The sequence below is a fragment of the Pongo pygmaeus genome, chromosome 5 (assembly GCF_028885625.2).
Source record: "Pongo pygmaeus isolate AG05252 chromosome 5, NHGRI_mPonPyg2-v2.0_pri, whole genome shotgun sequence".
Taxonomy (NCBI): domain Eukaryota; kingdom Metazoa; phylum Chordata; class Mammalia; order Primates; family Hominidae; genus Pongo; species Pongo pygmaeus.
Window position 1 is genome coordinate 33310005 of NC_072378.2, and position 14725 is coordinate 33324729.

Consider the following 14725-nt stretch of genomic DNA (forward strand, 5'->3'; position numbering starts at 1 on the left):
CTGGCCCCCCCCTTCCCCCTCCCCGAGTCAGGGCGCACCCTTGCGCCTGCGCTGTGCGTATTCCTGGTCTGCGGCAGCCATGCTGAACCCGTATGGAGAGGCGAGTGGGGGGGACAGAGTCGAGGACTGCGGGATAAGAAGCTGGGGATATGGATAAACAGCAGCATTATAGCGCTCTGGGTTTCGGGACATAGGCCTGGGCCATGCGGCCCCCTTGGCCCCTTGTGCAACCCCCAGGAACGTTCGGAAAGCTGGTCCTCGTGGGTGGGGGAAGGGGGGGGAAGCGGGCACGTGACCCCGGTCAGCCAATCTGGGTGCTGCTGACGTGGCCGCGCGGCCTCGATGGTCTCCCCACCCCCCAGCCCGTTCGGGAAGGGAGGGGCTGGGGGCTACGCCCCCTCCCCCAACACTGCTTCGTTTTCCGGGGGGGTTGACACCCCGGATTACATACCCCGTACCAAGCCGAGGGCAACTTTGGAGGCCCCCTGGAAGGCTTTAGGATCCAGGTGAGAAGGGGCCCTTGTGGGGCGGAGATGTCAGTCAAGTGCTTAACCAATGGTGGGGAGTCCGGGAGGGGGATTTTTGGGGTTCAGAAAAGAATACTGAGAGTGGGAAGATTTGTCCTTCAAACCTTTTACAGCCAATGGGAGCGTGGAGGGGGGGCGAGCGGGAGAGGGCCACGGCGGGGGGAGGGGAATGGCCAGCCTCATGCCTCCATACCAATTGGAGGGCAAAGGGGTTAGGGGGCGGTGTGGCCCCCCCATTCCATTCGTCCCCTGGGGGTACAGCAGCCGGGAGCCAGGTGAGGAGGGATCTATCGGCGGCCGAGGGAGGGGTGACCTGGCGGTGGGCTGAGGAGTGGTGGCTGTGGCCCCTACCCGTGGACATGAATGCTTTAGGAGTTGGCCACCCATGTTGTGAACTGAGGTTGTTCCCAGGCGCCAACTTCCTTTCTCCCCAGAGCCTCTGGAGGGAGCATTGCTGTGCGCCCTTTGTGTCCGCGGTAGGGGAGCTCCAGTCGTCACACCGCAGGCTGGAGGTTACGCTTCGAGTCGCTTACTGAATTTGTGTGCATTCACGTGGACATGGCCTGTGGGGCCTTTTGCCCCCGTAGGGTCTTTACTGAGCACGTGTCTACTTCAGGCTGGGGGGCTTACAAGCTGAAAGCTTGAGGTCTGCTTAGGAACAGAAACCACGCCCAAGGTGGGTGCTGGCAGTAGGGGGTCTAGACAGCATGGTCTGAGATGCGAGGGAGGCTCGGGACCTGGAATGATTTCACGACTCCCAAGGTTTCGGGTTTCTCCAGGGTGGCCTCTTCCATCGCCTCCCTCGTCCCCTCCCCCAGTCCTGAACAGTTCTCTCCTTGTGTACTGCGGGGGAGGGAACGGAAAGGAGGAAAGAGTTACTTTCCCAAATTACTGAGTAGCAGTAGCCTCCCTGGTGACTCATGTGGGGGAAGGGAGAATAGAGGATCGGGAGGCAGTGATTTTCCGGAATGCAGGGAATAAACGAGAGCAACGTCTGGCTGCCCTTTTTCTAAGGCCTAGTATTTTCTCAGCCTCCTAAGTTTTTATTCCATGGCCGGCCCCCTGATGGGCCTCTGTCCTGGCCTGCAGAGCCCCGGTGGAGAAAAGCAGATTTGGGAGGTTGGGCCACTAGGGGGAGGGGAAAAGGCCTCTGCAAAGTTGCTGTGTCATTGCCCTCCCTGCTGCAGCCACCCAAACGGGGCCGCTTGTACTTGGGGGCCAGGGCCTGATCCCTGGCTGGGGGAAGGGGACTCTGCTCTCTCGATGCTCATTTCTCCCCGCCCTCCCGGGGTTTGCCCTACTCGGGGGGTCAGAAGACAGGAGATTGGCGGCCATTTTAGACGCAGTAACCGAGGTTGGAGTTGAAGGGCTACTGCAGAGGAGGGAGGGTGGCGTGGTTGCAGCTCAAGGACCTAGACCCTTACGAACTCTTCCCGGGGGAGAGGGAATCTTACCGTGTATTTGTTCACCTACGTTGATTACTTTTCCCAGATACGTACACGTTTGTTTTCTTCCTGGTAGCGAAGAAAGGGGAAACGGGGGAGGGGACGCCCCGCCAAAGCCAAGGTTTTCTCGGGTGGGGGAAATCCTTTCACTCTCTTGTAAGGGGGCGGGGGCGGCCCCAGAGATGCTCTGGAGATCCTGACTCTGGGCTCTGGTTGATTCACAGTCTGCACCCTTATTTAGATAACCAAGTTAAGAGGAAGACTTAAGAGTAAGTTGGGGGGAGGGGGCGAAACTGAGCTCCCAAAATGGCTCCTGCCCCTCCTCGGAGGCGGACGGCCGGGGGGAGGGGAGGAGGGGAGGAGGGGGAGGGCTAGTCTGAGCCGCAGCCGCCGCCTCCTCCGCTCGCCCTCCTCCCTGGCGCTGACCGATGGACCAGCCGCTCCGTGGGGAGGACTCCGGACCCTGGTGGGGGGGCGGGGGGGTTCTTTCGCCCCCGTGGCGGAGGGCCCCTAAGAGGCGGATAGGGGTCTGCCCTTGGGGGTGATGTGGCGTGTGGGGGGAAAGGTCCGAGCTCGCCTGGAGGGGGAGGGTTTTTCCCTTAAGTCATCCCTCCCAGGACTTGTTTTTTCTGCTCTGAGCCGGACGCCGGAATGGAGTTTGAGGAAGAGGTGAGGTGTGTTGCATTGTATAGGGTAGATGGATGCGTTTGGAGATTTTAATCCCACTTTAGGGTTGCCGAGGTTTTTTCGAACGAGCAGAAATGTACTGGTAACTGTAGGTGTGAGTGGGGAGGGATTAGAAAGGTGCTTGGACGTGCAAATTTGGGAGACGTATTTTAGCTTTTGTGGTCTTTGGGACTAAACAGTAGTAAATAATGTTTTGCTCTTGTCTTTCCATCGTTTGGCTTGAGGGAGGGAGTGGAGTATTTTAAGACTCTGGCAAGACTGTGTTTTAGACTGTGGGGCATGGGAACGTTAGATCCCGTCATCGCCGTTCTGAAGCCTGTAGCTGTTCGCCATAGAGGAGCAGGCCGCGGCTTCTAAGATGGCGTCTTCTTCCTCGTTTCAGATTCTTCGCTGCAGCTGCCTTACCGCCGAGAACCACCACCCGCCGGGCGTCTTGCGGCCACACCCCTGGCGGGCTCAGACAGGCTACGCCCACGCGACCCCTCCCGTTTCCCTGCTCTGGCCAATGGAGGAGCTACGAATGGCACGACCTGCTCGAGCTTGGCAGTCTCCAGTTGCGCTGTGCATGGAAGCCTGGGAAGACTTTGTTGGAAGGGGAGGCGGGGAGAGAGTGCTGGAGGCTCTGGGGCGATGGCTTCCGCACCCCTTCCAACCACCCTCTTTCCCTGGAGTCGGCGGACCACAGCTCAGCCAATTGGCTTGGAGATGTGGCGGGTTGCCACTTCCCTGTGGGTCTGTGCGGCACTCTTCTGTCTGGTGACTGACACCTTGGAAATGAAGTTTATGACGTCATCGTTGCGGCTGGCCAATAGAAAAAGCTCCCGCGGAGAGGTGTTCCTTCCCCTTCGACTCAGCTTCTTCGCCCGCGTGAGCGAGCGCGCGAGCGCAGAGGGGGTGGGGAAAATCTCAAGCAGGGTGGCGCGCATGAGCGGCGAAGCTCCTCCTCCCCGCCTATATATAAAGGGCTGGCGCGGGGCTCGGCGGCGCCATTTCGCGCTGGAGTGGAGCGGCCTCTAGAACGAGCTGGAGGATTCTGCCTACCGATACAGAGCCTTCGAGTCGTCCGGGGCCGCCATTACAATCCACCTCCATCCGCTTGGAAATGGCCTTCGTCCCGGCCTATGACTGGTCCCAGCGGACAGTACAGACCCCATAGAAGCCCCTGAAGCTCCCCTTTTTTGGGCCCCGCCCAGTCCTCGGAGTCTGTCCACCCCCTCTACTCCGCCCTCAAGAGGATTTCAAAGATGGAGGCGGCGGCTCCCTAAACCACTTTTCGTGTTCATCCGCCTCCATCCGAGATCGAAACGGGACCTCGTCGGCCCCGTAGGGTCCCGACAAGAAGAGGGGATCCCTGCAGACCAACAGCGGGCTATATTGACGACGGTGTCTGAGATCGGGGACCGTCTTTTGAAGAGTCAGTCCCTCCTTAGTCGCCCGCCTCAGCTGAGGCCGCCGCCATTTTCTTGCTGTCCGCCGTCTGCAGAGCGCGCCAAGCTGCCCGGAGCTCTCCGAGAGGCCCCAAAGAGACTGCTTTTGTGCCGGCCAGGCAGGGGGTTTGTCGCCTGGAGGCCCAAGAGGAACGGCCTCCCCCCAACTTACCGGGTTATGCTGGACCGGGCGGTGAGGGGAACCGAGGCCACCCGGACTTTCCGCGGCTGAGGGCAGCGCCGGTTCTCTGCGGTCAAGATGCTGCAAAACGTCACTCCGCACAATAAGTACGTTTCCGCGAGCCGCGTGTGGGAAGGGGATGTTGCGGGGCGGCGGCGCAGGGGTGTGGGGCGCCGTGTTAGGAGTACGGAGCGGCCCCGGCGCGCTGCTGTTTTGCGGCGCAGCTGTTGACTCGGCCGCGCGGAGGGGATTGAGCGACGGTTTTGGAACGGTGGTGGCGGCCCGGCTACTGCGCATGGAGGGGAATACAGGTTGTCAGTTTATGCACTATTAATGCCGCCGTGGCCCAGTCTTAACCGAGTCAGGCAGAGCTAGTTTGACGGTGGAGTGTAGTGAGGGTGGACAGTAGGTCTGGCGTTTGGTGGGTCTGGTGTCTAGCGGCGGTTTGTCAGCCTTTTAGGGGGGATTCACGGCCACCTCTAGCGCCCTGTAGGGTTGCCATGGTGACGGAGTGCTTAAGGGACTGTCAACGGGGATTCCCAGAGAAGGGTAAAGCGATCACTCTCCCAAGTCTGCAGGTTCCTAATGCCCAGGGCATGTCATTAAATCTTTTGCTTTCTTTGGGTGGGTGGGTTGGTTGTGTGTGTTGTTTGTTGGTGGAGGAATTTTTTTTCCTAACATTAAGAGTTTGATTCAGGGCAGGAGGGTAGAGCTAAGGTTCCTAGTCTGCGATGTAAACAATGAGATTCCCATATGATGTCTTAATTCTTAGGTGGTAGGAAACACTGATCGGAGGAGCACCAGAGGGACTGTAAATGAACCACTGTTAGCGTTTGGTGTCCGGAGTTGGTGCTACAGGGGGAACTGGTAGTGGAATCGTGTTGTGTAGTGGGTGGGTGGAAGAGGGCTATCACTTGGTGACCTTGACTATTTTGTACGGCTTTTTGACTTCCTTGGAGTGAGGAGACTTTGATTTGGTGCGAATAATTTTGGGGGCCTGGTAGTTTCGGGCTGTGAAGTCTGACAAGTTCTTGTCTGAATTTGTTTTTAAGTTGGTGTGGTTATGCCTCTGGGTTTCTAGTCTATGTTCTGTTGTGGTGTGAACTACCCAGACCTTGTGGAAGATGGTGCTCTCTCTTCTATCTAGGTGGATTATTCTGTGTCTTATCAGCATTTTATGGAATTTTTTATATCCATAATTTGTTCTCTTCCCCTTTACCAGCGCTCAACCACCATGGCAACCACCAAACCCCTAGTGAGGAGGAAGCTTGGGGTTTGAGTTTTTTAACTCCACTCATTTTGCTTAAGCCCCATCCCCATAGGGCTGTAGTTCTGAAATGTCGTGCCTTGTCAGAAACAATTTTGGAGTTTTTTAAAATATGAAAAAGAACAGATAGAGCCCATCAGACTTTAGAAGGTGGGATCTAGATAGTATACTAAAAATATTAATAAAAGGAAGGCGGGGCCAGCAATAAAAGCTCCACAGATTGTTTGGATATTGTTTCTGCTTAAGAAGCACTTGGCATAAGCTTAACCACCTCACTAGGGCCAGCACCTGGATTCATCAGACCATTGTGCAGATGCACTTTTTCCTGATTTGGACGATATTGCCCTAATTTTGTTTCTCATCTTTACAGGCTCCCTGGGGAAGGGAATGCAGGGTTGCTGGGGCTGGGCCCAGAAGCAGCAGCACCAGGGAAAAGGATTCGAAAACCCTCTCTCTTGTATGAGGGATTTGAGAGCCCCACAATGGCTTCGGTGCCTGCTTTGCAACTGACCCCTGCCAACCCACCACCCCCGGAGGTGTCCAATCCCAAAAAGCCAGGACGAGTTACCAACCAGCTGCAATACCTACACAAGGTAGTGATGAAGGCTCTGTGGAAACATCAGTTCGCATGGCCATTCCGGCAGCCTGTGGATGCTGTCAAACTGGGTCTACCGGTGAGTAGAGACATTGGAGCCCGGGAGGTATGGGATGAGCAAGAATGCGTGTGAATGGGGGTGGTCTGCCTAGTGTAGATGCTGCGGCCCCTAGGGAGTTCCCATTTCTCCCCTGTAGGGCAGTTAACTACCAGATTTCTGGATATCTTGGTCCTTTGTGATTGATCCGACCGCTTGCTGTAACTTATCTTGGCATCTTTCCTTGTGCCCTCCATGTGTCCTTCCTTAACTTTTGTGCCCTGGCTCCATTTTACAGATTCCCACCTCGGGTTGGGAGAGGACCACGGTGGCCAAAATTCTTAGCTTCTTCCTTTCCCTCATGCAGCCCATGGATAGCCAGCCCCGGAGGTAATGTCACAGGATGGGAAGTTTCCAGAGTGGGTGGGAGGTGGGTGGTTAGAGAAAGGCAGCAGGGGGCCTCCCTGTGGATGTCAAGAATCTTTTTTATTTATTTACTTATTTTGTCCCACAGTTTAACTGGGGCCGCAGTTTAAGTAACTATTCCTTTGATGCATAGGGGGTGTATGTGTGTGTGTGTGAGTTGGGGATCGGTAGTCTCCCTGTAAGCATTTATTTTTCTGTGGTTCTGACCTAACATTTCTTTATTTAGGATTATCACAAAATTATAAAACAGCCTATGGACATGGGTACTATTAAGAGGAGACTTGAGAACAATTATTATTGGGCTGCCTCAGAGTGTATGCAAGATTTTAATACCATGTTCACCAACTGTTACATTTACAACAAGGTGAGTTTTTCTGTGTGTTCATTTAGTAGGTGGGGAGAAATAGTAACTTCTATTATTGCTGGATATTGTCTACATAAAGTTTAAATCCTTTGCTACTGAAGGTGTTATCCGGGTAGGGTAGTCGGAGTCTTAAAAACCTGACTCTAGATGGTACTATTGAACACAGTGATGTGACTTCAGAGCTCCAGTTCAAGGTTATTTAGAACACTTCATACTTGGGGGTGGTGGTGGTCCTGTTTCTTAGAAAGCACCAGAGACCTGAGTAGACCAGGGATCTGTTTTCTTGTCAGCTCTCAAGTTTTTTCTTCTTTCGGATTTTGGGAGACAGGGTTAGGAGGAAGTGGAAATTAGTAGTGGCCTGGAGTAGGAAATTTTATTTAAGATTGGATGACAAGATGACTTGTGGGGGTATGGTAATGGCCTAGGGCCTGAATGCCTCTGAGAAAGATGGTGTGTATCTATCTTCTTTTGGCATTTTTGAACTTTCTTTATTGCTGTGTGTGTTCTTATAGCCCACTGATGATATTGTCCTAATGGCACAAACGCTGGAAAAGATCTTCCTACAGAAGGTTGCATCAATGCCACAAGAAGAACAAGAGCTGGTGGTGACCATCCCTAAGAACAGCCACAAGAAGGGGGCCAAGTTGGCAGGTAGGAAGAGTGGGAGTTTTGCAAATGGACAACTAAAAATGGGAAAGAGAATCAAACTACACTTTTTTCCTTTTTTCTAGCGCTCCAGGGCAGTGTTACCAGTGCCCATCAGGTGCCTGCCGTCTCTTCTGTGTCACACACAGCCCTGTATACTCCTCCACCTGAGATACCTACCACTGTCCTCAACATTCCCCACCCATCAGTCATTTCCTCTCCACTTCTCAAGTCCCTGCACTCTGCTGGACCCCCGCTCCTTGCTGTTACTGCAGCTCCTCCAGCCCAGCCCCTTGCCAAGGTATGATCTGTGGATTTCCTCTGGGCAGCAGGGAGGCAAGGGTCTTAAGTAAGGTGGGCTTGGAGTGATAGGTTCCCTATTTTGTTTCTTTCTGCAGAAAAAAGGCGTAAAGCGGAAAGCAGATACTACCACCCCTACACCTACAGCCATCCTGGCTCCTGGTTCTCCAGCTAGCCCTCCTGGGAGTCTTGAGCCTAAGGCAGCACGGCTTCCCCCTATGCGTAGAGAGAGTGGTCGCCCCATCAAGCCCCCACGCAAAGACTTGCCTGACTCTCAGCAACAACACCAGAGCTCTAAGAAAGGAAAGCTTTCAGAACAGTTAAAACATTGCAATGGCATTTTGAAGGAGTTACTCTCTAAGAAGCATGCTGCCTATGCTTGGCCTTTCTATAAACCAGTGGATGCTTCTGCACTTGGCCTGCATGACTACCATGATATCATTAAGCACCCCATGGACCTCAGCACTGTCAAGGTACCCACTGCATGGGGCAGATGGGATGCTCAGGCAGTGATGGGAGCCTAGGTGCAAAACAATAAGTCTCCTTATGTGGACACACAGCAGTCTTTGGTTCTTGGCATTTTACTTTTATAAAATAATAGTGGAACAGAAGGTCTGGTGTTTGAGAATTTGTATTTCCTGGAGTTTGAAACAGTAGGGTGGGGTTTCTTTGTCTTGAGAACAATACTGACTGTCTCTAATTAAGTACTAACGTTGTGGCAGTGTTGGGTTAAGGAAATTATGGGGTGGAAAGACAGTCATAGGCCACTTCTCTGTCACTTAGAAATGATTTCTTTTTCTAGACATAAATATTTCTTCAACCCACCCAAATTCCTTTGACTTCAAACTTGAACCCCAGGGCACAGATCCTTAAGGTCATCCCCACTGTGCTCTCAAGAGAGGGCTCTTCTTGTGGTGTCTGGGGTTGGCAGGGAAAGGTGAGTCTTCCTGCCTGTGCAGCTTCTGATGCTGCCTCCTTCTGCAGCGGAAGATGGAGAACCGTGATTACCGGGATGCACAGGAGTTTGCTGCTGATGTACGGCTTATGTTCTCCAACTGCTATAAGTACAATCCCCCAGATCACGATGTTGTGGCAATGGCACGAAAGCTACAGGTGAGTGGAAAGGTTGGAGTTTGAAAAATAAATGGTATGGGGAGTTATTTTGTCATCTGTGCTGCATAGCCTCAACATGCAGGTCTCACTGTTCTGTACAGTTATAAATTGGAGCTATATCACTTGGTGGCTGGGTATGCAGGGCACTGTTTATCAGCATAGTTTTGAGTTTGTGTCTCTTTCTAGGATGTATTTGAGTTCCGTTATGCCAAGATGCCAGATGAACCACTAGAACCAGGGCCTTTACCAGTCTCTACTGCCATGCCCCCTGGCTTGGCCAAATCGTCTTCAGAGTCCTCCAGTGAGGAAAGTAGCAGTGAGAGCTCCTCTGAGGAAGAGGAGGAAGATGAGGAGGACGAGGAGGAAGAAGAAGAGAGTGAAAGCTCAGACTCAGAGGAAGAAAGGGCTCATCGCTTAGCAGAACTACAGGAACAGGTATTTTGTCACTCTTTAAAGTTTTTACTGGGTAAGAGGTTCATGCCCTTTGTCCTCATTTTTTCTTTTTGTTATTTTATCTTTATTTACTTTTTCCACTTCATGTTTTTTTTCCTTTAGCTTCGGGCAGTACATGAACAACTGGCTGCTCTGTCCCAGGGTCCAATATCCAAGCCCAAGAGGAAAAGAGAGAAAAAAGAGAAAAAGAAGAAACGGAAGGCAGAGAAGCATCGAGGCCGAGCTGGGGCCAATGAAGATGACAAGGGTCCTCGGGCACCCCGCCCACCTCAACCTAAGAAGTCCAAGAAAGCAAGTGGCAGTGGGGGTGGCAGTGCTGCTTTAGGCCCTTCTGGCTTTGGACCTTCTGGAGGAAGTGGCACCAAGTGAGTTAGAGTAGGAAGCAGAGACTAGTTTGGCTATTTCTGTCTCTCTGGGGTATGCCATCTCTCTTTGCAAAGATATTTCTAAATGGCCAGTTAACAGATACAATAGGCTTTGAGCAGTGGTCCCCAACCTTTTTGGTACCAGGGACCAGTTTCGTGGAAGACAGATTCTACCACAGACAGGTTTGAGGGGATGGTTTTTGGGATGAAACTGTTCCACCTCAGATCATTGGGCCATTGGATTCCCATAAGGAGCATGCAGCCTGGATATCTACCACGTGCACTTCAGTAGGGTTCATGCTCTTAGGAGAATCTAATGTTTCTGCTGATCTGACAGGCAGTGATGCCCACATGCCGGCTGTTCACCTCCTGCGTGGTCCAGTAACAGGCCACGGACTGGTACTGGTCTGGGGGTTGGGTCCGCTGGCTTTGGGAGTCAGGGTGTTTCACAGCTACTCTGACAGTGAACTCAAAGTAGCCATAAACTAGAAACATGAAGATGGCTGTATTCCAATAAGACTTTATTTGCAAAGACAAGTGGCAGATCAGATTTGTTCCTTGGGCCATATAGTTTGCCTGTTGCTGTAAATCAATGAGTCTAGACTTGTTTTTCATGGCGTAGTAGTTTGTGGTTTGTTTTTTTTTTTTTTTTAAAGACTCCAGGCTGGAGTGCGGTGGCATGATCTCGGCCCACTGCAACCTCCACTTCTCGGGTTCAAGTGATTCTCCTGCCTCAGCCTCCCAAGTAGCCAGGATTACAGGCATGCGCCACCACACCCAGCTAATTTTTTATTTTTAGTGTGCAGGTAATTTTTGTAGTTTTAATGGAGACGGGGTTTCGTCATGTTGGGCAGGCTGGTCTTGAACTCCTGACCTCAAGTGATCTGCCCGCCTTGGCCTCCCAAAGTGCTGGGATTACAAATGTGAGCCACTGCACCCGGCTGATGGTGTAGTTTGGTGTAGTGTTTTAGGGAGCAGAAAGACCCATGCCAGTATACCTAAACAGGTATACCTTGTTTTATTGTGCTTCACTTCATATGGAGTTTTTTTAGATACTACTTTTTTTTTAATTGAAGATTTGTGACAACCCTGTATGGAGCAAGTCTTTCAACACTGTTTTTCCAACATGTTTTTGTGTCACATTTTTAGTACTATTTTTTCATTAAGGTATGTACGTACATTGCCTTTTTAAAGACATGTTATTGCCCACTTACAGTCAAGAGCATAGTGCAAACAACCAAATAAAATGCTCTGTTTCACTATACAGTGTCCCCGTAGCCCACCTCTGACTTGGCCATTGAATGGAAAAACAGAAGCTCCACTCTGGGCAGGAAATAGGATCACTGAATTAAAACAGTGGGAACATACTGGGAGAGGTTAATGAAGCTTCTTTTGCTGACAACTCTTTTTGCCCATAGGCTCCCCAAAAAGGCCACAAAGACAGCCCCACCTGCCCTGCCTACAGGTTATGATTCAGAGGAGGAGGAAGAGAGCAGGCCCATGAGTTACGACGAGAAGCGGCAGCTGAGCCTGGACATCAACAAATTACCTGGGGAGAAGCTGGGCCGAGTTGTGCATATAATCCAAGCCAGGGAGCCCTCTTTACGTGATTCAAACCCAGAAGAGATTGAGATTGATTTTGAAACACTCAAGCCATCCACACTTAGAGAGCTTGAGCGCTATGTCCTTTCCTGCCTACGTAAGAAACCCCGGAAGCCCTACAGTACGTATGAAATGAGGTTCATCTCATTGTTCTGAGGACAGTTCAGGAAAGATGGGGTCTGTTCGCATTCAGGATTGTCAGCTCCTAGGATAATGGGATGTGTTGGTTGGCTCCTGACGTTCAAGAAAGGAACTTGGGAACTTAGGGTCCCATAATAAGATGCTTCGGGCAATCTTAATGTATCCTGGTAAATTTCTTTCATTAGCCATTAAGAAGCCTGTGGGAAAGACAAAGGAGGAGCTGGCTTTGGAGAAAAAGCGGGAATTAGAAAAGCGGTTACAAGATGTTAGCGGACAGCTCAATTCTACTAAAAAGCCCCCCAAGAAAGGTGAGTATATACTTAAAGGCCACTACAGATTGACTGTATCCTGCTTTCTTGACTGTCTTTTATTGACAAATGAAGATTCAGACTTGAATGTCTTTAATTTTCGAATTTGTTCTGCAGCGAGTGAGAAAACAGAGTCATCCTCTGCACAGCAAGTAGCAGTGTCACGCCTTAGCGCTTCCAGCTCCAGCTCAGATTCCAGCTCCTCCTCTTCATCGTCGTCGTCTTCAGACACCAGTGATTCAGACTCAGGCTAAGGGGTCAGGCCAGATGGGGCAGGAAGGCTCCGCAGGACCGGACCCCTAGACCACCCTGCCCCACCTGCCCCTTCCCCCTTTGCTGTGACACTTCTTCATCTCACCCCCCCTGCCCCCCTCTAGGAGAGCTGGCTCTACAGTGGGGGAGGGATGCAGGGACATTTACTGAAGGAGGGACATGGACAAAATGACATTGAATTCCTAGCCCCATTGGGGAGTGATCTCTTGGACACAGAGCCCCCATTCAAAATGGGGCAGGGCAAGGGTGGGAGTGTGCAAAGCCCTGATCGGGAGTTACCTGAGGCCATAGCTGCCATATTCACTTCTAAGGGCCCTGTTTTGAGATTGTTTGTTCTAATTTATTTTAAGCTAGGTAAGGCTGGGGGGAGGGTGGGGCCGTGGTCCCCTCAGCCTCCATGGGGAGGGAAGAAGGGGGAGCTCTTTTTTTACGTTGACTTTTTTTTTCTACTCTTTTCCCTTTTTCCTTCCGCTCCATTTGGGGCCCTGGGGGTTTCAGTCATCTCCCCATTTGGTCCCCTGGACTGTCTTTGTTGATTCTAACTTGTAAATAAAGAAAATATTATTCAAGTTTTGAGTTACCTTAATATTTGCTTTTGTAGTGTTTCAAAAGGAACATCGTAAGAATTGTCTTGATAATTTTGAGGAAAATATTACTGCAGTGAGAAAAGGCAATAGCTACCCTATAATTAGATTGTCAATTTTTAAACCAGTAGGCTTTTGCTGTGTTTTTAATAAAGTAAATCTATTTGACTTCTGTAAACTGAGTCCTCAGAAGTAATCTAGGTCTACAATTTGCTCGTTTAAATGAAAAATAGTTCTGCGGCTCATTCATGCTTTAACCAAGAACTCAATTTTGAGGTAGGCTTTAGGTTTTTCCTTGTGGCACTGGATGTGTGAAAATTCTCCTGAGCAGACTTAAGATGTGAGAAAGGGGTGGGAGATAGCCAAACGTAAGTACTTTATGCATTGAGTTTATTGCCTTTTAAAAGGCAATTGGCCTGTAATCCCAGCACTTTGGGAGGCCAAGGCGGGCGGATCACGAGGTCAGGAGATCGAGACCACAGTGAAACCCTGTCTCTACTAAAAATACAAAAAATTACCTGGGCGCGGTGGCGGGTACATGTAGTCCCAGCTACTCAGGAGGCTGAGGCAGGAGAACGGCGTGAACCCGGGAGGCAGAGTTCAGTGAGCCGAGATCGCGCCACTGCACTCCAGCCTGGGTGATAGAGTGACTCCGTCTCAAAAAAAGAAAAAAAATTGGGCCTACTTCATTGTTAAACGTTAAATTTTGCTGCCATGGTCACACATACGTAAATTTACAGATAGTTTATTGGTAGAATACTAAAGAGTATTCCAACGATTAAATCACAAAACTTTCTGCGTACCCCCTTGTCTTGCTAAGGGGAGAGAAGGGTTGTATAAAAAGTTTAGGGGGTTGGGATGTGTGCATTCTGGAATTTGGGGCTCTAATACTGGAAAACTGAGACATTTGCTTAGTATAGTGTACCATAGTAGGAAACCTGAATAGAGACGTGGAAATTAGAATCAGGAATGTAGTAAAGCAAATGGTTTATTCTGCTATAAATGACACCACAAACCAAGTGTAGGGTGGATTTTGGAAGCAATAAATTTTACTAGTGATGCTCAACCCTCTTCAGGAATTCCGACTAAACGGGCTTGAGCAACAATTTTCAAAAGCTCAGGATATGGTAATAAAATATTAGGTTTGTGAGCCACCTGCTACTGTTTGCCAAGCACTTAGTTTTAGAGGGAAACAAACCCTTGTTTTGGCTTTCTTGCTAACTTGTGTGCACCAGTGAAAGCTCTTGAGCTCCCTTTGAGCTCTGGTCCCCTTTTGAGAATAACATGTTGAGGATTCGTAAGGTTAATAGAGATGCATTGGGCAATAGGTGATGAGATACAAATTACAAAGTTCTGAAAATTGGAGTAAATAGATCTAAGCTAAGTGCATGTCTATGTCAAGGACTACATCTCATTTCAGAGGGAATTTAAGGACTGAGTTGGATTAGTTTTGGGACAAAATATTTTGTCCGACTGCAGCCCCTTCTGCTCATGTACTTTTAAGGTTTGTTTTCTGTAGTTCAGAAAAATAAAAGTTTCAACCTGACATTGGAGGCCCCTTAGTACTTAATTCCCTATCAATGGAACCCAGACCGCCCTAAGTGCTTTAAGAGAGAGAAGGCCTGGCTGACACAGGGGCTTCAGACCTGCCTTAAACCAATTGGACTAGTCTCTTAATTGACTTTAGTTTGAACTTATTTCAAGCCTGTCTCACTTAGGGATTGTAATTGTTTCAGGAGATTGGTTGAGTTCCATCTTGGTTGCCAAAGGACTTCATTCCAAAAGAGCAGTCTCCAGCACAACTCAAGGGACTAGTGGAGTCCTGTGGGCATTATTTCCCCCTATGCTCCTCTCAGCTCTTGGAATCATAGGTTCTATTGCTGCTGTTTTTTCCCTCTCCCCTCATGCTGCCATTTACTCCCTTTTATTGCATCCATAGGAAGCCTTTTGTTGGGGTGTGGGGGAAGGTAAGAGTCGGTCTTATT

General features: G+C 50.4%; 1 protein-coding gene across 7 annotated transcripts; it reads left to right on the top strand.

Moving 5' to 3' along the window:
- Positions 1-50: 50 nt before the first annotated feature.
- Positions 51-12725, top strand: BRD2 (bromodomain containing 2). Of its 7 annotated transcripts, none has more exons than XM_054493573.2 (13): positions 51-506; positions 3042-4374; positions 5905-6208; positions 6819-6956; positions 7469-7607; positions 7688-7902; positions 8000-8374; positions 8886-9014; positions 9201-9449; positions 9570-9832; positions 11251-11555; positions 11761-11883; positions 12001-12725. In XM_054493573.2, the coding sequence occupies exons 2-13, from the start codon at positions 4346-4348 to the stop codon at positions 12135-12137; spliced, it is 2406 nt and encodes an 801-aa protein (XP_054349548.1). In that variant the 5' UTR covers positions 51-506; positions 3042-4345; the 3' UTR covers positions 12138-12725. The 7 variants fall into 7 exon arrangements, with proteins under 7 accessions (XP_054349548.1, XP_054349545.1, XP_054349547.1 ...); XM_054493570.2 differs by lacking the exon at positions 51-506 and adding an exon at positions 621-802; XM_054493572.2 differs by lacking the exon at positions 51-506 and adding an exon at positions 965-1203.
- Positions 12726-14725: the final 2000 nt, after the last annotated feature.